General features: G+C 38.7%; 3 protein-coding genes across 3 annotated transcripts; 1 reads left to right on the top strand and 2 right to left on the bottom strand.

Moving 5' to 3' along the window:
* The first annotated feature begins 489 nt into the window (after positions 1 to 489).
* Positions 490 to 9,269, top strand: LOC137955760 (ubiquitin carboxyl-terminal hydrolase 23-like). The gene is made up of 11 exons (XM_068802872.1): positions 490 to 924; positions 1,587 to 1,701; positions 2,936 to 3,046; positions 3,144 to 3,316; positions 5,689 to 6,015; positions 6,085 to 6,210; positions 6,331 to 6,834; positions 7,248 to 7,403; positions 7,672 to 8,335; positions 8,464 to 8,557; positions 8,895 to 9,269. Exons 1-11 carry the CDS (start codon positions 619 to 621, stop codon positions 9,037 to 9,039), a joined length of 2,721 nt encoding a protein of 906 aa, XP_068658973.1. The 5' UTR covers positions 490 to 618; the 3' UTR covers positions 9,040 to 9,269.
* A 2,350-nt stretch (positions 9,270 to 11,619) lies between these two features.
* On the bottom strand, positions 11,620 to 17,494 carry LOC137956291 (uncharacterized). The gene is made up of 7 exons (XM_068803723.1): positions 17,357 to 17,494; positions 17,135 to 17,251; positions 14,953 to 15,339; positions 13,623 to 13,762; positions 13,184 to 13,304; positions 12,346 to 12,486; positions 11,620 to 12,050 (listed from the first exon to the last, which is right to left on the bottom strand). The coding sequence occupies exons 1-7, from the start codon at positions 17,432 to 17,434 to the stop codon at positions 11,967 to 11,969; spliced, it is 1,068 nt and encodes a 355-aa protein (XP_068659824.1). The 5' UTR covers positions 17,435 to 17,494; the 3' UTR covers positions 11,620 to 11,966.
* Positions 17,495 to 17,999: 505 nt separating this feature from the next.
* LOC137956591 (probable sulfate transporter 3.3) lies at positions 18,000 to 22,823 on the bottom strand. Its single transcript, XM_068804137.1, has 13 exons — positions 22,235 to 22,823; positions 22,074 to 22,122; positions 21,651 to 21,858; positions 21,384 to 21,555; positions 21,202 to 21,267; positions 20,004 to 20,117; positions 19,808 to 19,924; positions 19,448 to 19,574; positions 18,994 to 19,280; positions 18,726 to 18,916; positions 18,532 to 18,614; positions 18,364 to 18,440; positions 18,000 to 18,266 (listed from the first exon to the last, which is right to left on the bottom strand). Exons 1-13 carry the CDS (start codon positions 22,613 to 22,615, stop codon positions 18,105 to 18,107), a joined length of 2,034 nt encoding a protein of 677 aa, XP_068660238.1. The 5' UTR covers positions 22,616 to 22,823; the 3' UTR covers positions 18,000 to 18,104.
* Between the last annotated feature and the right edge of the window lie 3,741 nt (positions 22,824 to 26,564).

Genomic DNA, 26,564 nt, shown 5'->3' with positions numbered 1-26,564 from the left:
AGTCTCACTTCTATTTTGTATGGGAGCTCATGTTAATTATACACGGACTACCCATGAACAGGCCCGGATAAAAAACTGGGTCTCTAACCTATTAGATATCTCTAAACCGAACGCGTCCTACAAAACATAGAGTTGTCTAGCCCGTTACCGAGTTGACTCGCGAGTCAGAAACCGCGGCGGAAATAGGGCACACGTTGTGGTGAAGTCAGAAGTGTTCTCAAATTTAGAAGCGTTGTCCTGCATTGAAATAATGGAGAAACCAATGCTTGCTTTCGAAATCACAATTCATCAGGCCCATTCCCAAAAGATTCCATAAATAGCAAAACACAATAGGTAAGCCAAAAAGTTGGAAAGCAGCAGCCCACGGTGTCCACGAATGCTGCTGCCCCGCGGTGTTCACATTGGAGACTTTCCTCGCGTGTCCGAATTCCGAAGCGCAGGGGTATAGGGTTTAGGCTTACGAGAGAGGGTATATACATAAATCGCGTCTCTTTCATTCTTCCCTTTTGGAGAGAGAGAGCTGCTGCGGCGCTCCGTGTCTCTCACCCGTCGGCCATCTCCTCAAGGTTTCTCGAAGCCCATCTAGAAAATTTCAATCTGTATGCGCTTTGAGTTACAATGGTGGATAGCATGCTTTTATCGTCAGAGTGCCGGAAACATGAAAACGGGTTATTTGTTGATTCTGCCAAAGACGCACCGTTCCAGAGAAAGATTGAGTTTCATATTGCGAGGAAGCAGTTCAATCCGTATATGAGTGCAAGTAGCGATTTTCATCTGGAAACGCTGAATCCCAACGTCGATCCTCAGAGATCATCTTCGAGCACGGCTGCTGACTCATCGGGAAAGAAATCTGAGGGTGGCACGGAGCCATTGGAGCATGGGTTAGACCTGGATTTTAGTTTTGGAATGACGGTTCGGAGAATTGTGAGTGGCTTTTCATTTTTCTTCGAGTTGCCTCATTTGCTTGTCGCTACTCGTTAGGGTTTTTGTGTGTTCTCATGTGCTTGACTGTTGTGGCTTTTTGCTTTATTCCGCTGTCTGAGTGCTGTCTCTGCGGATTTGTATTGTATTTCCTTTTTATACAATAATTTTTATGCCCTTCGTTGTTTCTTTGAAAAGAAGGAAGAAGGATAGGGAGAGATGCATGCTTTTTGTATGTTATCATACTTGTGATTCTAATTTGCGACTGTTCCTTGTACTGGGCTTCTGGTTTAATGATGTTCGATATTTGTCTGGCGCAATATAGTTTGTCATGGAATTTGCGCCCGTACTTTTTGGATATAAAATTATGTGTGATAGACTTCTCAAAAGAAAAAAAAAATCGTGTGATAAGAAATTTGGGTGGTCAAAGGAGTAGTTTCTCCATATTTTTTCCTGAGCTCGCTTAAATGTTTTTCTTCTTCTTCTCCTCATTCTTTCCCTTAAGTCTACGGGACATGATATTTAATTTATTCTATTTGGAATTGCGGTTTGCAGATCCGTTTGAGAGGTTTATTGATTGGTCTACTTGTCATTTTCCGGGTTTTCTGGTTTGCAATTTTTGTTGGACACTTTACTAAATAGAGGCTCAGTTGGATCTTTAACAGGGTGCGGGTCTAGCAAATCTGGGCAATACTTGTTTCCTCAATTCGGTTCTCCAATGCCTGACTTACACGGAGCCTTTTGCGGCTTATTTGCAAAGTGGGAAGCATAAATCTTCTTGTGAGTCTTTATGTTATTTTGATTTTATTATATTTACTTTAGCAGCTGTAATTCTGATTCTTATAGCAAATAACGAAAAAAAGGTTAGAGCCAGTGAAATATCTATTCTTATAGAATGTGATTATTTTGTTGATGGCTCAGTGGGACTCCATAAATCAAATTTTGATTAATTGTGTTGATTTTTGTAGTGATGTTTCATTCTGCTGTTTAGATTGCTAAACCTTTTGAATATATTAACTTGCCTGATGCTATGTTGGTTAAAATAATATTCTTTGAATGTTTTTGTTTTTTGTTTTTTGTTTCAACATTTTAGACTAAACTCTGCCGCATTCTATACTTATAGAAATCTTAGCATATTTTTAGTTTTTCATTCTGGTGCTGAACCTCTACGTTTTTCTTTGAAAAAAATCAAGATGTTTAGTTTGTCTGTGCTACTTGTTTCAGTGATGTGCTTTTTTCACATGTTCTACCAAAGAAGCTTATTCCTTTTTATCTAGGGGAGGGCATCTCAATTTTTCAAAACATGGCCCAGTTCAAAAGCCAAGATGTATAATTATTTACATAGGGCCTGTAACGTGTCACCCCATGAAAATCAGAAGACACCCACCCCTAATTTTATTACTGCTACATCTAATCTGATACATGTGTTTTTTGGACTGATTTATCCCCTGGTATTGTCTGGGCACTTATTGAAAGCTAGTGCTTTTTTATTGACTACAATGTCTGTGAATGCCATTGGACACCAAGTTAACATGCCATGACAAGCACAGAAGTTAGTATCTGTTGTTTGCCAATGATCATTGAACAGAGGATGCTCAGTAATTGACCAGGCCACTGTTCTGATTATTCTGTTTATCAATAAAAAGACTGACTGGGTTCCTTTCCCGTTGAGGTAGGTCAACTACTGGCAGAGTAGAGTACCCTGCATTTAACAACATTTTCTAGATGTTTGGTATGGAATAATCGAGTATCTCTGAGTGGAGTCCTGGCAGTACTTGGGGGAGCTGTGGTTGCTGCTACAAACTCTCATATTTTCAAACTAATCCTGTCTGATCTTGTTATGGCTCATTATTTTACCAAATCGAAATTGGTATTAAAATTTAATAATCAATGAAAGTATATGTCCATCTGTAAATAAAATCTTCCTGTAGTCTTTTTTATTTTGTGACCTTTATTATTTTATTGCAAGATCTTAGCAAACTCTCTAATTTTGCATTAATTTGCTTTTTTGAAGGTCACACTGCTGGATTTTGTGCCATGTGTGCAATTCAGAATCATGTTAAGAATGCTTTACAATCAACTGGGAAGATCTTATCACCATCTCATCTTGTTAAGAACTTGCGATGTATCCTTTTGATCTTGTTTGGTTATACTTTGTCTTCTATTCCATAATGCTGAGTAGATTTTGTTTAATTGAAAGTTAGACTTAACATCATTGTTAGGTATATCTCGTAATTTTCGCAATTCCAGGCAGGAGGATGCTCATGAATACATGGTTAATTTGCTTGAATCCATGCACAAATGCTGCTTACCATATGGGGTGTCAAGTGAGTCACCGACTGCTTTTGAGAAAAGTCTGGTTCACAAGCTTTTTGGTGGTAGTCTCAGGAGTCAGGTAACAATTGAAATGTCTCAAAAAGTATAAATGAACAAATGCTTTGGAGTCATTACCACTCATATTTCTAGTAATTTGCTGTTGTTTATGGTCCAGCAATTTGGGAACCATAGATCCGATGCTTACAATAGGGGTTGTCATTTCATTATCTAAACAAGTATGTATATCAATGAAACAGGATAAATATTTACTGGTTAAGCAATTTACTTTTTCCCAACTGATATGAAAACTACAACTCCTTTCTTCATTTTTTTATTTTAGATACCTTCTTGTTAAAGTTTGGTCCATCTCAGTCCTAAAATGACTAGCTGAAGCTAGAAGGTTGTTTCCCTACTAATAACCATATAACTTTTCTTAACACTTATCTATGTGGGATTGTTCCCGCTAACACTCCCTTCAAGTCAAGGCAACAAACGAACAATGGGCGTGAGATATATATTAAACAGGCTGCAAACAGGACCCAACAAGTAGATGTCCTGTTTTTATACTATGTTAAAGTTGGGTTTAAGTCCATCCTGAAATAATTAGCCAGAGTTGAGATGTTGTCATTTTTAACTAATAACCATATAACTCTTTGTAATACTTATCTATGTGGGATTATTCCCACTAACACTTGTAAATCTAGTATGACATTTTTTAGGAAAATGTCATGGAAACAGGCCACCACTTGTGGGAAGTCCTTGTCAAAATAAAACTAACTGTTTCAAAGAATAATGATATCTTGAATGAAATCAGAGATAGGGATGGAGGTGTGACTTTCATCACACTGCGTGTCTTTCATTACTTAGCTGGCTTCTTATTGATATCAATTTGAAGATGACTTTTTATTTTTCGCTAACAACTCAAATTTTTTATGTCTTTTAGTTAGTACACTCTGGTTAGTGCAACTAAGGCCAAAACCTTTCCAGTTGTTTTTTTTTTTTTTTTTTGGAAGGGCTGAAATTATATTGAAAGGAAAAAAAGACCGGAGCAAAAAAAAAAATGCCCCAACTACTGCCACTGAAAGCGAATATAAAGCAGATCAGAATGAATTTAAGTTAATATGTAACTCCAGCTGTTTGTGGCCAGCTGTAGTGAAATGATCTGCCATAACATTAGCTGCCCTTGGAATATGGTTCCAAATGACGGGGAGGCATGAATCAAGGTCTTCTATCTGCAAAAATTTCTGATCAAACCTCCGGCTACAGGGGAAGTCCCCTTTAACCCAAGCAATAACACTCTTTGAGTCACTTTCAGTAGTTGCCAGTAAAGAAAAGTACTTTGTTTATAGTTTAAGTCTATTTAGGAGGCATGCACCTCTGCTTTGTTCGAAGTAGATATGTCTAATGGACCAGATTCTGAAATGAGGGTTCTGCCAAGGTGATCTTGAATGATGCCTCCTTTTCCAGAGATCCGAGTGAACTTCCTCCGAAGTTCAGTTTGAGGTGTTCTTGAGGGGGAGGGATCTGCTTAGCAATCTTTTTAGTCTTATAGGTGTCAGACCAGCCAATTCTCACTAGTGATGGTAGCTGGAAAATCTTCCAGTGCATGGATAAGTTGGGGCCATTGCAAGATGGTGTGCACAGCATGCTCAATGACCTTACCCACCAACCCGATCCTGCTGAGAATGTGATCATTCCTTTCCAGCCAAACAAGCCATGGCACAGCAGAAGTCACCAATTTTGATAGAATTGTTCCAACACTTGGAAGGGGAGCAAATGGGCCAAGAAGGAATAGGCAATCAATAGTTTCAGTTGCAGTGTTACACAGCTTGCAGACAGGATTATTAATGTGCATACCTCTGTGTGTTGGAGCTGACCACATGTGAGGGTTCTTCCCTTTGGCAAGCACCACATGATGAATTTGATCTTGGGTGGGGGGTGGCATTTGTCTTCCACATAATGGCTGGGATTCCCGAATGGTATTTCAGCACTGGACAGAGAGAGAGCAAGAAGCAACAGAGAACTCACCTGAAGTGGTACCAGTGCAGATCACCAGAGCCTCTGATGATTTCTTCTTTAGAAAGTATAAATGTAAAGAAAACGTAAAAAAAGAAGTGGCCATGAATTTTTTTATTTATTTTATTTTTTTCTGGTAGAAGTCATTAAAGATTTGTTGAACACCTTTTGAAGTGCTGTCAGGCTTTATTGAACCCCGACCTAAATTCATCAGGGCTGGGATTTATCATCTGATATGGAATTAAGTGCATAGTTGTGAAGTTGTGTTGAGTTTGTTTTATAGATCATCAAAAATCTTCTTGAGGGTCGGATTTGTGATAAATAGCATGTTGAAGGCATTTTTTATGTGGTTAAAAAATAAAAGAAAAGCCCATAACTGTATTAGTTTGTGGGAGCTTCATTAAATTTTTTTTGCATCATTCAATTTTGATGCAGGTGAAATGCATGCAATGTTCTTATTCTTCCAACAAATTTGATCCATTCTTGGATTTGAGCTTGGAAATCATGAAAGCAGAATCCTTGCGCAAAGCACTTGCCCATTTTACTGCCGTGGAACAGCTAGATGGTGGAGAGAAACAATATCAATGCCACCGCTGCAATGAGAAAGTTCAGGCCCTCAAGCAGCTTACTGTTCATAAAGCGCCTATGATACTCGCCATTCATCTAAAGCGATTTGGGTCTCACAGTCCTGGACACAAAATTGATAAGAAAATAGAATTTTCTCCTTACCTGGACTTGAAACCTTTTGTTAGTGACCATCATGTGAGTGTGGATTCATTCTGAAGTTTGTTTTGGCATTCTAGCCTTTTATATTAATTATGTCAATTGCAGGAAGGTGATTATAAATACCATCTATACGGTGTTCTCGTTCATGCGGGCTGGAGTACACATTCTGGGCATTATTATTGTTTTGTTCGCACATCGAGTGGAATGTGGTACTCTCTGGATGATAATCGGGTAGGTTGGCTTTTGCTGTTGCACATTTGGACCTGCACAGTATAGAGATTCATTGCTTAGAGAACAAGATATTACTTTTTATGGTCTTTTATTAACTTACCTTTTTGCATGTGACTCCAGGTCGTTCAAGTTAGTGAGAAGAGGGTGTTGGAGCAGCAGGCATATATGCTTTTCTATGCTCGAGAGAGGAGAAATCCTGCCCCTAAAAAAACAACTCTTGATGTTGCTTGCAGTGGAAATCTGGCCACTTCTGCCGCCGTAAACAAATCTGTCTTCAACTTCAAAGAAGATATTCAGAATGGCCAGATGGAAAGAAAAGTAACTGTTCCTGCCTTATTCAATGGGCTAACATCAGCTTCTCTTGCCCAGTCTATGGCAACTGTAGAAATTTCCAGAAACGACTCTTTGACTAAGGAAGCTGTGCTCCAGTCTAATAGGCATGTCATAAGAGAATCAACTACATTCAGGAGCCCAATGGTGGACAAGCTATTGAAGGATGTACCAGCAAAAGAGCCTTTGTTGCCATACCCCACTGTGAAGGACACAACTCCACAACATGGGAGTTTGAAGATTGATGCTACTCAAACGAGTGTCTGCGATGGGTGTCTTAAACCCACTCTTAAGGTAACTAATATATTGAAACTGTTAAAATACAAGTTCAGGGGTATTTTTGGTCATTTATTATTTTTTCAATATTAAAATTCTCTTATAGTATGGCTATTAGATAGAGAATGTCTTATTTTATCTCTAGTTAAATTTTCATTCAATTTAGACTTGTATTTTAGTAGATATGTAATTTTGAGTATTGAGGGGCATTTTTGTCTTATTGTAAATTTTCACTTAAACCCTGATTATAAAGAAGCAGAAAGGGTTTTTCTGGCTCGGATTCCAAGGCAACAAAGCTGCCTCTCTTCCAAAAATCCATTTTCTCTACTATTTTCTCCCCAAATCACCTATACTGCAGGTTATACCTGCTTCACTGCAAGCATATGGGTCCTTACTGAGCTTGACTCTCATTCCCCATTTAATTCTTTCAGAATGGTGGGAGTGTTGTGAATGAGAGGGGGGTGATTCACTGCCGCTGCATAGGGATCAATTGCCAGAAATCAAATGCAAATGGCTCCCTAAAATGTCAAAACCATTCAAGCACTTCAAAAGGATCCATCCAGGGGAGAGCAGAAGATCATGTTCAGGTACTAGGTTTCATTTTGGACATGGATTGTCTCTCTTTTCTGGGTTCAACATTTTCTTTTGAATATGTATATGATTTCTGCTTGTAACTAGGTGCAATTAACCTGTGCCCAACCTTTAAGTTTCAATGATGCAAACCTGTTCTTAAGATTTTTTTTTTTTCTAATTCGTGAAATTTGCCAAAGAAGGTTCTTGAGGTAAATGTCTGTTAATATAATTCAGTATCCATGTCTCACTTCGGACTGTGTTTTCTCTTTCTTGCACTTTCAGAATGGTTTCAGTAGTGGGAAGGAGGGTGACTTAACCAATCGATCATGCAAGAAGAAGGCTGGAGCTGATTGCAAACCTCAGGATATTCCATCTGTAGAATGTTTGAAGCAACCAGAGGATGCAGTGGCTTCTGTTTCAGATGTAGTTGTTGTGGCAGGGGATGCAAAAAGGTATCACAGGCCTAAAAAACTGCCTGTAGTGGCAAGTTTACGTGTGGGTCCAAAACAACTTTTCCTTGCATCCCTGAGTTTACGAAAAAAGAAGAAACATAAGCGAAGCAAACGAAAGATTTCAGATTTCAAGGATGGTTGTAGCAAGGATTTAATTGAGGATCTGACTTCAAATGATCGGGAGGCTTCTACATCAGCTAGGAGAGCTCAAGTCACTGAACAAGGCTGCCATATCTCATCAAAGAAGCGAAAGAAGTGCAGACAGGCAAAACATGTGAAAAGTAGGAGTGGTGGTTCTATAACTATTAAAGAGGGAGGTATCAGGGAGGAGGGTGATCTCCCTGGTGCTGTGCTTGCAAGTGATGCATCTTCTGCAAAGAGACAGGAGGCTGTAGTTAAAGAATGTGATGCAAGAGCAGGTGATCAAGAGAAGAGAAGATCTGTTGAGATTGGTTTAATGAGTATGCTTATGAGGGGTCTGCAGGAAGCGACTGGTGGGTTTACTTGGACTATTTGCGTTTCCTCTCTTGTTTCTTTTTACATGTAACACTTTTCTACTGGAAGATATAGGTACGTTATTGGCACTGAGAACAGCTATATGATGTTTACTTGCTGTATGCAGTTGCCCAATGGGATGATGCTGAACCAGTATTGTCTGACATGAATGGATTCGAGATGCCACATAAAAGCAGCATCGGTTATGTAGCGGATGAGTGGTAAGGAAAACCTTTTCATTTGTAAATTTTCATATATATAATTTTCCTATCTTTATTGATTAATGTAAAAGAATTATGCGGGGAGAATATTAATAAGGATTAATTTGTAAAACAAACTATTTGTGAGGAAATTTTAAGCAGAGATGGTCACCTGTTTTCGGAATCTTAGGATTTCGCATGCCAGCTTGTAGAGGCATTATCTTGTAATGCTGCAATGGCGGTTTGGCTTATCAAGCACTGCTGGAATGAGTTTTTGTCTTGAAGCATGTTTTATTCATACAGCTTATTGGAGGACAGAAGCTTTTTGGCTTTAGTTTAAAGTGAAGATGTTTTGCAGGGATGAAGAATATGACCGGGGAAAGAGGAAGAAAGTAAGGGATTCCAAAACGCTATTTGACGGATGGAACCCATTCCAGGAAGTCGCAGAGAATCGAGGACTAAAGAAGATGAGAATGGCAGGGCACCAACCCTTCAGGATATAATGGTGCAAACAAAGCTCTAGTAAAATTGTCTGTTTGTGTCATACTTCGCTGGTGCCGCCCTCTCTAATTCAGGGACCACCTTCGCATGCAGTGTGCAAACTTTTTTGTCTGGGTTTATGGGAAAGAGACTTGAAACCATCTCCACTTACGTTGGTAGCAGTTGTGAACCTGGGTGGGAGCCCAATCGTATTCTTTCTTCTAAGTTAATGAAATCACCCCACTTCTACCTCTGTATGTTGATTATTGTTTTGTCTTTTTAATATCAGTGAACTGTTAAAAGTAGGATCATCTAGTTCGGTGTATCGAGATGAGTAAAATTTTGAACGATTTTTAAATCGACGGATCGTAAATAGTATTCCTGTATTATTCCTTAATTACCAGAAAGTAATCAAATCATTCATACCCATCAAGCCAAATGCGCCTGCATGAGCCCAGACTAATCTTCGGCTGGTCGTGTTCTTGGAGTACCCAGACTGGTTGCGACATCAGATACTCTGGTTTGCAGGAGAATGTTACAGAGGATTTGCCAATGCCCCCTCTGTTGTTTCAGTTCCTCACTCTTATGCATTTAAAATTTTCATGTCTGAAAAGGTTTGCCTCAAAGAGTGAAGTGAAGCACATTCCGTTTATTATTACTTGTGTAGATTTTATGTTAAAGTGTTTTACTCATATAAAATTGCATACTGGTCCCTTGCATGTTATTTACGGATATACCTTTTTAAAGTTATAACCGTTTCGTGTCCTTGTTCATATATATATATATATATATATATATATATATATATATATTAGAGTCCCGCGTCAGGGCGTGCGCTCGATCAGTTCGAAGGCAGAAAGAAGGGAATCGCAGGAATAGTAGAACCGGCAGACTGTCTGGCTCAAATTCAGAAAGAAGGAAGAGAAGAGACTCGTCGGCTGCTGCAGCCTCGGGGGCTATTCGCTTCGGCCGCACGCACCCGGTACCCCTGACAACAGAACGGTGGCTGAGGTTCCGTCGCTGCCAAGAACCCGAATCGGCTATCTTTCACCATCAAGCCAAATGCGCCTGCATGCGCCCACACTAATCTTCGGCTGGTCGTGTTCTTGAATAAAGGGGACGAAGGGTTTCATCCCGGCGAGTAACCAGATTGGTTGCGACAAGACTCTTCTGCTGTGCGACTTGTTCGAACGCGTAGCCGAAATAACGGAAAAAGATTCCGTTCCGGTTCGCACCAAGATTCCCCTCGACTGTTCCTCTGCTTGTCAAAAAAGGGGCAGGTATGATCGATGATTCCATCGCGCTGACTCGATTCGACTGTTCGTCTTCTTGCGCAAGAGCCGCTGAGGGTTCAGCGGCCGATGTCTTTTCTTTTCTTGTTCAATCTTCAAAAGCCAGGAGTAGAATTACCCTGGTCCTTGAGGAAGACGGTCTGCTAGCTCTACTATTTCTGCGGTCTTCTTCACCTGCGTTTTCTCATCGACTAGACGGGATCAAGATGCTACATAATGCAAGATTTGCTGTCTTTTCCTGTCACTCACAAATCACGCAGGGTCTTCTTTCACGGTATTGGAATCGGTACCGTTTCTTTGCAGATAAAAATCCTCTTGGATGATCTTTTCAAAGAATTATCTGCACCAGGAGACATTGATTTATACAGAGTAAGAAGTTCATATTCTGGCGTATATTCTTTATCGAATTCTATGTTTCTGTCCTTCACCACCCTTTTGTTAGTTGTTTCTGGACTGGCGGTGGGCTTTCGAGACTTGGCATCTTGAGGGGACACCAAGGGCCAGTGCAGTGCCTACAAACCTCTCCCAACAGCGCGGGAGGTGGATTCTTTCCTCTTCTCTATAGTGGGGGTCTTGATAGATGCTTGAAGGTGTGGTGGGTTCTGAAAGAGGAGAATACCACTTCTGCATTTGAGTTCTATATGGTATTAGAGTATAAGGGATACATTTTTAGGGTTCATGTTTTTTGTTTGACTATTTGTTTTATCATAAACTTCATGAAATTTTCTGCTGTAAAGATACTGAAGGAAAGAAAATTGCAAGAAATAAATTTTTTTTTTTTTTTTTTTTGGTGGTTGCATTGATCGACTGTATAGAAATGCTTAATGAAACGAGAAAAGCATATCCTCCACTCTTCTCTCTTCTTTCACATGCAAGCCTTTTGAATTTCGATAATTTGATGGCATATCAACAACCCAATAAAATGTTCAACCTTCAGAGGCTGAGACACTTGACAAACCGATTAGACGAAGGACCGTTTAGCCAATCCTATGAAAAGACTGATTAGGTCAAGCTGCATTATTGGGTCACTTCACATATAACCAAGAAAACATCTTAGCGACATTGCCTTCATGAGGTAATTAAAATAGCTCTTGGTCATATCTGTTTTACGTGGAATACCAGTGACACTGGTAATCTTAACTGGAAAACAAAAGTTTGGTATTCTACATCAATATTTGGAGATTGACAGAGTTTATGTATTCTACAGCTGCAACCTTCACCAATCGATTAATTGTCTGACCTTATTATTCCCTTAACCATGTTTGACCCGTTGAAATAATCTTCTCGCCATAAAATATAAATCAGCCTACATCAATAACAAGGAGTGCTTGCACACCTTGAAATTACCAACCTTTGAATGTAATACTGTCATGTTAATCATTTGAATATATAAGATAATCAACCACAAATTATTACTTAGAACATCTGAGTCAGAGACGTTGTTTGAGAATGAGGAAATTTTTCCTCCTGGCTTGTTTGAATCCAGGATTTTCTTCTGGCCCCTTTTTCCTCTCGAGCTATCAGAAAAAAAAAAAAAATCATCTTCAACGACAACCCAGGGGATTCAGTTCACTTTGACAACCCTCAAAACAGAGAGATTCTTGGCTCAACTATCCTCTTGTTATCCTCTGGAAACCATTTGTGGTTTTGTGACGTGGTTACTGTTTTGAAGAGGTCAGCTGCCGCAGATTGAATTTTGCCAATTCTTTGTATTTTTCGATAATCCCCACCATGCATATGGTCTGTAAAGCATCAAACCAAATGAATATAATTATAGGGGGGAAGGATTTGCAAACCAAAACAAGGAAATAAGAAAAAATAATCTGAGAATATAATTGTTAGCTGTAAAGCTCATTATCTTAACATTGTTGACTACTATTTCTCCCTATTTGCATGATACTTACATGCAAAAGCAGAAGCAAAACATCAGTAAGATTCCAAAACCAAAGATCTGATTCGCTTTTCACCCAGAAAAAGAACATAGTGCCGAAAAGGTACATTGAGCCTTTACCTCCGTTGAAGGTGTTGAACCATTACCTTGGCAATCTGTACGATGATGGTTTTATCTGGACTGTTGAGATCAACTTTATGTGGTGCAGGAACAGATTTTGCCACTGTATTTATGATCTTCATCCGATCCATACCAGTGTTTGCTCGAGCTTCATATAATACAGCAAACTGCAAAGACAGGACTGGTAATTACATATCTTTCACATGTTGATGCATAAAACTAGGTGACATTTAATAAGTAAAGTTTTTGTGGGACAACATTCCATGAATATGAGACAACTATTGGCATTACATGAGTGTAGTTCAAACTAAGACCGAATTTGCAGTAACTAGACTTGCTAGTGATATAGTCATTTATCCAAACGCATAGAGGGGTTTCTAAATCAATGCTCCAACTATTAAAGTATTATCAAAGCAAAGTTTTTTTTTTGAAAAAAAGGGAACAAGGGTTTCAATTTGTTAACCTAACAAAATATCTTTTTGAGATTGCTCAAACACAGTGACAAGGGGCATTAGAGATGAATAAAACGAAGATCGTACCTTTCTTTAAGGATATTAGGTTCAAACAATAACCCCTCATCAACAAGCAAATGTGACATAGTGGATGAAAGAAATGAAAACCCTTTGTAGGGTTGCGCTTTAAAGTGACCTTTTTTTTTTCTTTCCTGTCTTTTCTTTTGCGTTAAGGTATATGAGGTCCATAGAACCACACGATCTTCATTTTGCTCTTTTAAAGAAGCCCAAAATCCCCTTCAGGATACAAGATTTTCAAAACAAAGACACATTATACAAGATTTCATAGTTCAATAATTCAGACCCAAAAGCATAAGCACAGAAGAGCAATTTTAGTTGACCAAAGAATAACCTTATGGGGCGTCTGAAGTTCAGTTGGAAAATGCTGTGCAATAAGAGGTTTAATTGCCTTCGTAATCTCCTCTTCAGATGCATAACATGTCACCTCAACTGGCAAAACTCTCAAAATGAATCTAAATAATAGTAACCAAGACGATATTAGACCATTTAGCTGGAATTATATGAATAATTTCACATGATATACAAGCACTGTATTGCTTTTGAAAAAGACAGTGCCTCCCTCAATTAACATACTACATGGCAGCAATTGAGCAAGAAATTGAGCAGACAGTTACACCATGGAAGGAGAAGATAGGTGCTTCAAATCACTTCCCTTCTTCAAACATGCGATAAGCCCTTTGTTTCTTTTTTTTCCCAAGTCTCATAACAGGACTTAATTTCAGAGAAAATACATAAAAACAGAAGAAAAATATAAGAAAATAAAGGCAAACCTTGACATATTTTTCCGTGTAGCAGCAGCTGATTTCATCATGTAATGTGCAATCTCTGCAGGCCCAGGTTCACCTGCTCTTTTATGCATTTTAATAAAAATGCAACCATTGCAACCGGAGTCAAGGCTCACAAAGTGCCTCTATTTCACACAACAGAAAGCCATCAGAAAGTATGAAAGAGTAAAATTGAAGTTCCAGGCAAGCAAGCAAAATGATAAAATATTCAAGACCATTTCAAAAAATAAAGTAAAATATTCAAGAAGATAAAGAGACAAAAGGAAATAAATGAAACAATCATAAAACAGGAAGAGAGCTACAAATGTCACAAAATCAAATAGTAATGCCAAAAAAATAAAAAAGGTCAGATGACACCCTCAACAAGAGAATCATAATATTTTTACTTCTAAAAGACAATCAAAATGGGAACACCTCCCTCAATATATCTGCTGATGATTCCCTCTCCACATCTCCTTTTTTTGGATTACTGTCCTATTTTTTATTGTGATCAAACTTTCAAAAACAAAATTGAGAGAGAGAGAGAGAGAACTGAAGGAAACTGAAGTTTTTCACTCAACAAAATAATAATATCTTGATTTTCTAGGAACAACGACAGTACAGAGATCAATTTCCTCCTCAGCTTCTGGGAGAATCCAACATTTAGAAACAAAACTGTTCACAAGAAAACCAAAAAAGTAGAAAAAAATGTAAGCCCCATTCCTGAACCTAAATCAACAACAATCGATCGAGGGTCTGCCATCTGCTGATCGACATTTAAAGGGCTCTACAGAATCATCTATTCCATGGCCATATACACCCTTGTAGAGAAGTTAATCTGATACAGAGGTTACACACATTTTTAAGTTGAAATTAACAGATGTGCAATCCATAGTACCAATCACAATAATGTATTTTCACTGGATATTGATATCAACACTGTGTGTGGACTAAGCCACTAACCTTAGGAAAGTATCATCACAATGGAAAGCAGCTTACTCCTATTTTCAAGGACGAAAAAGAAGGCTTACACAAAATAATGGTATGTGTAATCTAAATTAATTTCTATGCTTACCAGTCATAACAAAACAATATCTATTCTTTGCTTAAAGAATGACTAAATCAATTTCACAAAATCCACATTGTGTATTTATTTACATGCAGCATCCAACTGAGGAGCTCAGGAACAGTTAAGAACCACATATATGTTTTAAAAAGTAAAGAACTTTTAGCAACCCTAGATTGTTGGGTTAAGAAAAAGAACAAGTTTGACGCATAAAAAAAACTTACACAAGCCGATTAATAATATTTAAATCTTTCTCAATCAAGCTCTAACCTTGTTACGATCACCCAACTCTTCAAGCTCTGCTTCAATGAGCTTATCAATGAACTTCTCCTCAGCAACACTTGAACCTTTAATTCCACAATTTTTCTTATCTGTTTCAACACACAGTCTTTTTGTAGGTGGATCTTCTGTCTCATGAGCTTGACACTTCTCCTGGGTGTCCTCTGCTTTAACTTTTTCCTTGTTTTCTTCAATTTCATTCCTTTCCGTTTCATCTGCTAGGTGTTCATGGTATGACTCCTGTTTTTGTAGCAGAGGTGGCTCGTCATCACTGCTAGAAGAATCAAAATCTGTGAACTTAGTTATTTTATTCAGTGGTTTGCTGGGTGCAATTTTCTTTTCAGCTGAACATTTTCCATCAACTAGTTCCTCAAAAAACTGCACATTGACAAAAAGAAACAGAAAATTAGATATTATTGGTTAATTGATAAGGTGCATGCCTATTGAATTACGATTTTTTTGTAGTTGGATGAAGTGATAATATCTGTTGATAAAAAAAATACTTGGTGAAATGATAAAGAAAAACAAGAGAGTCCCCAACATCCACTCACTGAGACAACAGAATCTATTTCAAAAACTTGTACCAGTTGGGTTTCGTCAAAGCAAGCTAAGTAATGCCTAAAGAATTTTTTTAGTTATTTATTTAGGTAATATGAAAATAAGATCATTTTCAAACTTTATCAAACACTCAGAGTTGCTTGATTGCAAACATTTTTCAACAATGGCCAACCTCTTCAGTAGTTCTGCTATTAAATTGCCATATTCATGCCATCCATCATCTGCAGTTATTAAAATTACATGCAATAAATTACTGCCTTGTTACAGGAATTGTCACCCACCCTTCCACGGATGATTATTCGGAGATGCACAAAACATGCTTGCACTTTCAGTAGAATAGTTCATAGGGAGACTGAAAAAACAACTATGTTTAACTCTTTGATGCTTACATAGTCCATCTCCCATGCAACAATATGATTACTCAAATGAAAAATATCATCAAGAGAAGAGAGAACACTCATTTATAATTGAGATATTCCAAATAGAAATTCTATGACATTTTGATTTTATCATTGATCTGAAAGTGGCACAACAAGAAAATGGCAACATAAAATGAGATCGGGCCTTCTGATATCGATCATATCGCCAAAACCTTCAAATTATTACCAATTGGAAAGAAAAAACATAAATGACCAAGACTGTGAACATTAAACCAGACAAAGCTCATAAAATACTTAAGTTTGTGAACATTAAAATATAAAAAGTTCATAAAATTTTAATGTTTGTTACCTACTATCATATCAAATTGTTGCTCTCATATACCCCACTCTATCTTAAAAGTCACATAAACTTATATAGTAAAAGACATCTTTTGTCAGTAAATATAGGAAACAAAGTTTGACATATGACTACCAGCTTAAATACCAGATTTTACTTAGAATGAAACTGAACCCGAACAAAAATAAACAGCTTTTACTTCCAAACAGTATTAAATATAGAAAAAGCTAGTTTCCCTTGCTTCGGTTAAGGCATGACTACCTTAAGTGACTGGCTCCAACTTCAAAAAACATTCCTAACGGAGCATCTCCCATACCATCAACCTATAAACTAGAGCAACTCTTCCAAAACATGAGGAGAGGGCCATAACGAAGAACCTGATTTTGGCTTTGCCCCACAAATAAGTCGATAGAGTAGGAACTCTCCTAAAGAACAAGATATTGTTACCATGGAACCACCTAAAGCCACCAGCTGTACCTATGTATTGGCCCGCAAAATCATTAGAATTATGACCGCTAGAAAAGTGGCAAAGGAATCGGCAATCCATGTTCATGAACATACATCAACTACAAAAATAATACAAGTATTGTGTAAATAAGAAAGAGAGAACTACTATGATAATTTTGAATATCAGAGAGATTGAAAAACAAAAAGTATTTCAACCAGAATGCAGGAAATTGTATACTAATTGGCATGAATTTTCAAGAAAGAATACTCAGACAACAATGCACTCCACAAGACCAAATTAAACAATCAAGGAACTGGCCCACCAATGAAGAAGATGATGATACCAGAACAACTGTATTTTCACCATAAAAACGCCACATATGAACTATTGGAGCGTGCAGTGATCATCCTAACCCTAAATAAGGAGCAGCAAAGCCAAAGCAGAACATACGGTGTCGAGCAGATTAATAGCTTCATTTGATGCTTGGCGTTCTCTCCCACCATCACAAGTAATGAAGAAGCCTTCGACCCCAGGATGTAGCGGGTATGACCCCTTCTTCACCGGCTTCTGTTAGGCAGCCAAAGAAAAACGATGACACCAATGTAAGATTTTGGTACGAGAATTCCAGCACAAAAATGAAAACAGTCACCCATCGCAAAGAAAAAACGTTACATTATGTGGAAGATATCTCTGCTTCCTCTTCTTGCCTTTGCCCGAATTGTTCGAGTTGGATTGATTTTCTGCCGCCATGGTTTATGAGTTTTGAGTAGAGAGGTAGCTTAGCCGCTGAGAAGCGATTTTAGGAGGGTTTTGCTGATGACCGGTAGTCGCGATTCACGGAAGCCAGCCATATGAAAACAGTCGGCCCAGTAAGCAAGCCCAATTAATGAATCCTACAAGGATCCTTGCAGAAAGTCAGCCCAGTAGGCAAGCCCAATAATGAAATTACTAATTTTGACTATTATGATCATTATTAATAGTACTAATACTTTTATTATTCATTAAGTCTTCTTCTTCATCTTCTAAATAGAGATAGCCTAAACGTTCTTAAGATAAATGAAAAATACCCTTTCAATCACTTTTTAGTTTCGTGTCTTGCATGGTGACTGACAGAGTTTAATTTATCTTTGTTAACTAGTATTTTTTTTCGCTAATTCTGATTTTTCTTCTTTAATTATTATTTTTATTAATTTATATTCTATTAATTTGTTTTCGAAGTTTATTCCCCATCTTTAATTTTTCTCTCTGAGGCGCAGGAGCTCCCTCCTCCCCCTCCATTATCGAAACAGGGGTTCATCGAAACTTAAAATCCAAATCTGGAATTATTTCCATTCTATTAGATTAAGAACACTGATTAATATGACATCTATATTTCAACAATTATCTCCGTGAGAAGAAGACCTTTGTATCTAATCTAATTTTATACATGGTTGGGTCCTGCGTTGCTCTTCATCTTGGAACTGAGAATAAACACAGCCTCCCCAACTGTTAAGTAGAGAGTATCCACACCCATGAACTTGTCTGCCTGATTCGCACGCTGCAATTTCTCCAACACTTCTCCCACCGGATTCACCAGCACAAGCTGTATATAATGAGCGGGTTGAGACCTTTGTCAGCTTCTCTAATTTTGATTATTGTGTTGAATACTTAACAAATAATAATGGGTTTTTCTTGATTACCTCAAGTCCTTGGTTGCTTGCTGTCTTCTTTAAATCTGTCAGGAGAGCGATCCCATTTGTGTCAATGGCGCTTACACCTGAGAAAAGTGTTTGAAGAAATGTCTGAGTGAGGGGTCATAATGGTATTACCCTGTTCCTAGGCGGCTGATAATTTTCTGTAGTTTTTACCTGACATGTCCAAAATGACATAATGGAGCCCAACAGGTTTTCCGCCGTCATCCTCCTGCTCTTCTTCAATCCATCTAGAGATCCTATAGAAGAAAAACACAGCAAAGGAGACTTGAGCCTCTTTATTTATAATAGCCGCTCCGGTACTCTGCTGTGAACTAATAAGGGAAAATGTCAAGAAAGAAAGAAAGTGCCTCTCAGTAAGAAAGGTGGTGTTGGCAAAGTTGACAGGAGCTTCAATAGCGACGATTAGAAATCCGGGGATCTTCGTTGCTTCCTTGTAATGATGAAGATTTCTGAAAATTTCTGTTCCGGATATGTTGCCAAGCATGACTACTTTGGGTCTGGTAATTTGTAGGAGCACTTTGAAAATCGATATCACCACCTGCAAAAGCAAAGATTTCTCAACATTCTAACCAGCCAAGCAATACCTTCAGCGATGAAGAACCAGGATATACTCACTGCAAGGGCCAGCCCATCCTGAACCGAAATGAAGATGACCCCAAAAAATGCACAAAGGCAGACGATGAAATCTATCTTGTCGATGTTCCAGATCAGGTAGGCTCCCGGGATGTCAATGAGGCCAATGACTGCTGAGACGATGATGGCTCCTAACACGACGTTGGGTGTGTAGACGAAGAGTGGCATGAGGAACAGGAGCGTGATCATTACAGCAATAGACATCACTATGTTTGATGCGGCCGTTTTTGCTCCTGCATTATGGTTCACCGCAGACCTGGAGAAAGCACCTGTCCAAACACAAATAATCTGCAAATCATGAACCGCCTTAATGCATTTGAGAAGTTTCATGACTTGGGGGGTTTCTAATAATGTCCCGATAGAAGAAATCATTGAGTGACAGCATGTTTAGCAGAAATCCTTGAGAGAAGGGGAGGAAGAGGAAGTTGCAGAACACCTGTCGTAATGTAGCAGGAGCTGCCGGAGCCCACCATGTTCATCAATCCAATGGCCATCATCTCTTTGTTGCCATCCACTTTATAGTTCTTCATTGAAGCAAAAGTTCTTCCTACGGCTATCCCTTCCTGTATGTCAGCAACATGATGGAAATCAATCGTCTTGTCGGAGTCTTTCTCACGCTTTTTTCTTAAAGAAACGCAGACAAAAATTCCATGTGCCAGAGCATGCAGTATGTCCCTTGGAAGGATGAATGCCCAGTGGAACTTGTCCGTTTCCTGCTCATAAATCATGATGCATGATAGCATGGATGCACCTAGAGGAAGGGTGTGGTCATGCAGGTGGAGTTTGATGAACTTACAGTGAGGGATACGATGCCAGTAACTAAGCCTGTTTTGAGCGTCAGCATTAAGTATTTGCCTTTAAAATGTAAACTTTGCCAGGAAGGAGGATTTATTCCGCGTTCCAAGTGCCCAATCTGTGGAGAAGATAAAACAATTAAACGAAGCAATATTTCTTTTCTCTAGGAAGCAGCAAAATGTGAAAAGATGTCTTACAATGCTGATGTCGGGCTTTTGGCCTTTGATTGCGTAAACGATAACTGTGGAAATAATTACAGACGCCAAAGGAGCTCCTGCCGATACCCAGAACAGCTTCGGATTTCTCAAGCTCTGAATCCATTTGAATTACCAAAGTTCCACAAGTCAAGAAAGTTTTACAATTAATATCCACGTCCAACTCATAAGGAATGCATATATATCTAAGCACGACGAGCATTCTGGACTCGAGATTCAAATACAGAGAATTACAGTTGAAAAGATAAGCAAATAGGACCCGTTTCCCTTTCGTATAAAGCTCCGACGGGAAAATGTTTCCAGTTGAAAAAGTAAGGAGAAATTCTGTCTTTGTTACAGTGATAACACCAAGAATATCTGAAACAACTTGAGACCAATCAAGGCGCTATTAGGGCAAAGCAAATAGGACCCATTTCCTTTACGAATAAAGCTCCAAAGGAAGAAAACGTGTCGCCGTAGGATCATTCACTGAACCCAGAAGAATCTGGACATGGACTCTGTAGGCAGGAAAAGCAAATAAACAAACGCCAATCTTTCCAACAGCCACACGTCCAAGGGACACCCTTTTTCTTCTTTACGGGGCCTTTCAAATCTAGCATCAATCCCTGAGGACCCATCTGATGACTTCACCTGTTTCCCACTCCATAACCAGAACAAAAGGAGGTGAAAAGGGGAAGATAAAGAAAGAGGAAGATTTGGTTCTTCAGTCTTCCCTTGCTCCATGGAATAGGATCGTCTACTATCATGTAAGGCTTTTCTCATTCCTTCACCAGGAATAATTAGTGGGTGCAGGATTCCATCTTGGGAATTATAAAGATAAATCACTGCCGCCATGGGGAGGTGGCTGTTAATAAGGTCTCTCTCTCATATTTATTGTTGCCATTGATTTCAGGTGGCTCTTTCTGGAAATTTCAGTTGAGAAAAAGTAAGAGGACTTCTGTCTGCTTCTTGCTTTAGAAGATTGAATCCTGAACGATTTCCAACAGATGGCAAAAAGGAGGTCACCAGTACAAGCGCCATTTAAGGAGCTTTAAGTGCAATCGAGAATCCATTTGGACTCATCATCTACTTCTAATCAGAGAGGGATCCACCACAGAGGCAAGGGCATATCTGTCTTTCTACTATTAATTAAAATAACAAGAATTTTACAGAATAATTAAAACTGCGACTTTTAACTTACAATATGTCGCGCCAGAAGGAGGAGAACAAGGAAACAAACTCCCATGAGAATTGTTTGCCACGACCACTGCAACAGAAAAAAAAAAAAAAATTAGAACAAGGAATGTTACGTTTATGGCCAGCAGAAGAGAAGTGATGGAAATAGATGTCATGGTGTCGACTGATTGAGAAGGGATCACATACTTCATTTGTGTTATGGACGACAGAGCTCATGACAGGAATAATGCCCATTTTCTTCGTGAAATGCACAATTCCTAGGAGTCCTTTGAGTTGTTGGAGAGAAACAATAACTGCAGAACCGGCCATGAAACCGATGAGGGTGGCCTTGGAAAGAAAATCTATCAAAAATCCCAGCCTGCAAAAAAAAACCAGAAACGGAAACCATCGGCACCTTATTCGGATCGATAAATATGTGAAGAAAATGGGGTTTTGATCAATGAAAAAACCTACCTTAGTACTCCAAGTGATGCTTGGAAGAGTCCTGCAAAGAAGGTTGAAGTGAAAGCTAGCTGAAGAAAGAGAGCCTGCTGATGAGTTGGAGAGACTTGTTCACTTAGCATGGCTCCCAAAATGAGAGAAGCAATGGAAACGGGACCAACTGCAAGGTCTCTTGAACTCCCGAGTAAAGCATATATGAGAGGAGGGGCAAAGCTCGAATCTAAAACAAATAAAGTTAAGGTGAAAAAAAGGAAGAAGAAAAAGATTAATGAGCTATTTGTTGATGTACTCTTTCCATTCATAACGCTTAAAGCAATCACAATGGAGTTTTCTAGGTCGGTATTTCTGACTTTCCATGGAAGAAGATCCATGCAAGAGATGACCCAGAAGAACAGTAATATGCACCAGGCCGTAAAAAACGAAGGAGACGCTTACAGAGGCCTATGATGGGAGGCAGGTTAGCAAGCTTGGCATAGCTGATTCCCTACAGCCAACACACAAAAAAGGTATCAACCAAATGCATCAAAACGCCATTTTCTAGCGGAGAAAATATGAAAAAGGAAGAAATTTAAAAAGAAAGCTGTTCAGTTTGTTGCCTGCGGAATAGCTAAACTTGCAATGGTGAGGCCTGCAATGATATCTGATTTCAAGAGCCGGAAACTGTAGGAAGGCCCCCATTCAAAAATGGGGAAGAAATACTGAGCTCCAAGAATAAACTTCCTCCGAGATGGCTGTCCTCGGAACTGGCGTAGAGGGTCATCGGGAAAGAATATCTCTTTGGACTGCCTCTTGAACTTGTCGAACGTACTCCTCCTCGGCGGTAACACTACCCTGTGCACCTCCATGTTCCCCATCTCCACCGACTCAAACTCAGAGTTGGACTCAGTCATATCTACTCTCCTCTCTTCCATTGACAAGAAACGAGCGTCTGAATTCTCCTCATTCCCACCACCTGATTTATTGGGACTCCTCGCCATCTATTAGCCTCAAACAAGGGTCCTTGTAAGAGAAAGTTAATCAGAGAAACCCAGTAAACCACGGTTTTATTTTGCTCTCTCTAGAGGAACCCAGTCACCACAGACTTTCCTCTCTTCCTCTCTCCTGATGCTGACATGAAGTCAGGGAGAGTCAATTCAATTCAGGATTTATTGCCAAATGATTTCACTGAAAAAGATGGAGTGGCGTATTTAAGGTGACTCTAATGGCGAGCATAGGCCGGTGTGCCAAGGCTTCCACACGTGCTGCTTTCCATTTTGAGCATTTCTAGAGAGCTCTCTTGGCTGGTATTGCTTCTCCTTCGACGAGTGTTGGAGCTGATTCCACCGAGCTGGTTTCACAGCATAATGCCAGAGACGGTTAGGCTCACAACCTTAAATGAAAATTTGTCGACATGCATTTGAATGGAGAAAAGAGGATACAGTAATATGGTCGGTTTACTCAAACTTTACTCCTATTTTCTCTTTCTCACTCAAGGAAGAGATAATATATTCTAGGTTTCCTTTTTCTGCTCTGCGCCGGAAAGATGGTTGAGATTCCGAGTATTTTTATCATGTGGACCAGGACTCAGAGCTCTTTATAGCTTTGGGTGAGAAGAGCAGAGATTCGATGCTGTTGATGGAAGGCGGATAGAGATAAAGAGTCCACTCTCAAGTGTCAAGTCTCACCTTATTATTTACTCATCAGATAATCAAGGATGTTGACTGTCCATCAAAAATTATCTACAAATTGGATTGACCCTCTTCTTTTCCTTCTTTTCCGATTCAAAAGAGGTCGTTGAATGGATCTTAGAATACAGTATCGGTGGAGCCGATTCACAGTAGTTTCAAGTGTTAAAAGGATTACTATATTTTTTAACAAAAAGTTAACTTTGTTAATGAAAATTTTGTCTTGGCTTAAAACCCATTATCCATTCAATAAATCTTCCTTATCTTCTTATCAAATATATCATCCTTTTCCGCCTAAATTACAAGACCACTTTGACGAAACAGTGGTTCAGTAAGAACAGCACAAATCTAATCATGATTAAGCTTTGTATTAATTCCTAAGCAACAAATAGAATTAAGGTTTTCTCCTCGTGTCCCATTATGAGATAGACTCTAGGTCGTTCATCCATATAGGATTCCTACTTGAATAAATACTATGGGAGTATTCATCCGATAAATTTCACTGATATGGCATGCCTTGCTTATCCCCACCAGAATGGGTGGTCCATGGACAGCAACCCTTGACCGAAAGTGTTTGGTAAGGAGAGCCAAAAATAAGAAGAGAAAATAATTGGCTTCGTTGAAGCCTTGAGAAGCCTGAAGAAGAGTCCTAACACTTTCAACTTTGAGTGTTTTTAGTGTTTGTCATTGTCATTCTCTGGGGAAGGAGAATATAGAAGGTACAGAAGTAAGAAAAAGATTAAAAGAAGAAAAACAAAACCTAGTAAAACCTCTAGGTTCCCCACTAAATGATTGATGCTGCACTGGTGAACTTTCAGAGGACCCATTAATGTCCTAAATGGGAATCACGAACTGAGCATCTTTCCCAACTCCCAAGCATCCAAACAAGACTGATCTACTAATGCCTATTGGGGTAACTTCACTCTTGATCAGAAAAGCAAGAAGAAACAACAAAAAAGAAAGGGATGAGGACGAACAGAACAAATGATTGAAGCAACAGTTTGCTTGTTTTCCTTTTTCTTCTCCTTTTTCTTGAGGGAATTTGCCAAACCTGCTAAAGGTTCTGTTTCTGCCGACCTTCCACTATTGTTCACTCAAATACGAGCAGAGAGAGATGAGGGAAATGCATAGTACTCAGCATCTCCACCTACCTTTCGAGTTTATGCATGTCTCCATCCTCTACACAGACATCTCAGAATCTTTGTCTTTGAGACCCATCACCCTCCTCACCTTCTTTCCCATTTCCCATACTTTTTTACAAAGAATGGTCGCCACAGGTGCAGAATCACCTCTCTCTCTCTCTCTGTCACACACACACACACACACACACACACATCAGGATTTTGTTTCTTGAAAGATAATGAATTGTTGGAGATTAAGCAGAACGTCCGGTGGGGAGTAAAATTTTGGATTCCGATCTAATCAAAATTATAACCACTGACTATAAGAATGGAGGACAATATGATCATTGCACCAAATGAGGGACACTTTGACCGTTGGCATGCAATGGGGTTTCTGTGACTGTCTTCATCTTCCATACAATCATAGCTACATTACTTGAACAAGTATTGAAGACTAACCTATATTTGAGGAATAAAGAAAACTTCGGGTGATGATAATTTTTACAAAATTTATTGGATGGTTTGATCAATAAGATACTTTTTTTTTTCTGGAGATATCTTCTGAGCAGGTCTTAATCAAGGATGGGTATTGATGACAGAATCAGTTATCAAACAGTTCTTTGGAAGAGAACAAGTGATTTGCTTAGATCATAAGAATCAAGTAGAATTAATTTTATTCTCAACGTATACAATCAAAAAAATATTTTTCAGTGACTAAAAGAGATACCAATGAGAATAATGGAGACAGCGAGTCAGTTCACTTACCTTCTCGTCCTAATCCAGATAAAGATTGACGAACAAAAAACTAAAGAGAAAATGATAAGAAAAGGAAAGACCCCAAAAGCAATAAAGATGAACGAAAAGACGAGAAGAATAACCAACCTTGTTCTTTCAATAGAATTAATCATCTGATCTATCATTGAGAAGGTTGAAAACTTGAGCCCACAAAAAAACCTTCTTCTTCTTCGGCCGCTTGGTGATAACAGCATTGGATCTTCACCTGCAATCCTTTCCATTCTGATTTACTTCAACGGAGACAAATGAAGGGTGAGGAAGTAAGGCAAAAATTAGGCACTTAGTAAGCTCACGCTTTCAAATTTTTTTATTTTATTTTTTTCATTTTTATGCAATCTTAAATGAAGCTCACTTTTAAAATTCAAACAAAATTTTCTCACAGAAATAACAGAATAAAATCCCACTAAATCAGATCTCGGCTTTTATTTTCACTGGGACTCTTTATTGTTTTAACAAAATATCAACCCCCCACTTCCCGTTACCATTACATTGCTTTCTTCCCATTATCGGCATCCAAACTCTTTCTCTTATCTTCCTTTTCTTTTCTCTCCACTTTCTGTGCTCCAAACACAACCTTAGAGTTAGGAAAAATAACTTATAGTTTGTCTTAATTGGGCTTAACCTATTGATTTGGATTATCAAAAGAGAATAGATGACACTTTTTTTTCCGTGGTCACTTTGTGGCCTTTCAACTAAATTTTTTCCGGAAGCTAAAAGGATAATGATCAGGTCCTCAAATTATTCTTGCAGAAGTGGAAGCTTCAATCAACAAAAGCCTCTTTTCAAGAGTACCTCAAAAGAAACAAACTTCTGTTTGAGGTTTGCCTTCCTCATCTCTACTTATTCTTTATCCCTTCCCTTTCATACAGTCATGGACCCACCTGACCCTTGAGTCGACTCCATGATGCATGAATCATAATTTTCACCATCACCAATTTTATTGAATTTCAACATGCGCAGCATATCATGTAATATTGATAGATATTAATATGTTATAAAGTTGGGTTGAAATGTATTCCAAAATGACCTTACCAGGAGAGATCAGTAATGTCCACATGAATTTCCTGCATCATTTCATTGGGATACTGACAAACAGTAAAGTCTTCTTCATCTTGCTTTTTTCCATCAAGACTGATCCGGTAGGTTTTTCCATAAAATGCAAGGAATCTTTGTTCAGCACTTCCTGCAAATTTGAATGGCAGAAAGTGGGGAAAGAATGTTATAAAAAAAAAAAAAAAAAAAAAGGGGATTGATCTGGTCTTGTAGGCCTTATGAATTTGATGCATTGTGGAATCTTCCTTGGGTCCCCTCCACTCTCACCCACTGTGCTGAAGATTGGCCACTAT

Source organism: Aristolochia californica, unplaced genomic scaffold (genome assembly GCF_029961685.1).
Source record: "Aristolochia californica isolate CCGP_79_NKW_82.1479 unplaced genomic scaffold, dmAriCali1.0.hap1 SCAF_2, whole genome shotgun sequence".
In the NCBI taxonomy this organism is placed as follows: Eukaryota; Viridiplantae; Streptophyta; class Magnoliopsida; order Piperales; family Aristolochiaceae; genus Aristolochia; species Aristolochia californica.
This window is presented reverse-complemented; position numbering and strand designations above follow the sequence as displayed.

Bases quoted from the DNA above. Each gene is read 5' to 3' on its own strand.
- LOC137955760 (XM_068802872.1), top strand. From the start codon at position 619: ATGGTGGATAGCATGCTTTTATCGTCAGAGTGCCGGAAACATGAAAAC. The intron at 1,702-2,935 runs GTGAGTCTTTAT...GCTTTTTTGAAG, and splicing joins TGGGAAGCATAAATCTTCTT to GTCACACTGCTGGATTTTGT. The intron at 8,558-8,894 runs GTAAGGAAAACC...GATGTTTTGCAG, and splicing joins GGTTATGTAGCGGATGAGTG to GGATGAAGAATATGACCGGG.
- LOC137956291 (XM_068803723.1), bottom strand. From the start codon at position 17,434: ATGGCGGCAGAAAATCAATCCAACTCGAACAATTCGGGCAAAGGCAAG. The intron at 17,252-17,356 runs GTAACGTTTTTT...GCTGCCTAACAG, and splicing joins AGAGATATCTTCCACATAAT to AAGCCGGTGAAGAAGGGGTC. The intron at 12,487-13,183 runs GTTATTCTTTGG...CTGTCTTTGCAG, and splicing joins AACTTCAGACGCCCCATAAG to TTTGCTGTATTATATGAAGC.
- LOC137956591 (XM_068804137.1), bottom strand. From the start codon at position 22,615: ATGGCGAGGAGTCCCAATAAATCAGGTGGTGGGAATGAGGAGAATTCA. The intron at 20,118-21,201 runs GTAAGTTAAAAG...AAATGGATTCAG, and splicing joins TCCTTCTGGCGCGACATATT to AGCTTGAGAAATCCGAAGCT. The intron at 19,281-19,447 runs GTGTTCTGCAAC...GTGTTTGGACAG, and splicing joins CTCCTGCTACATTACGACAG to GTGCTTTCTCCAGGTCTGCG.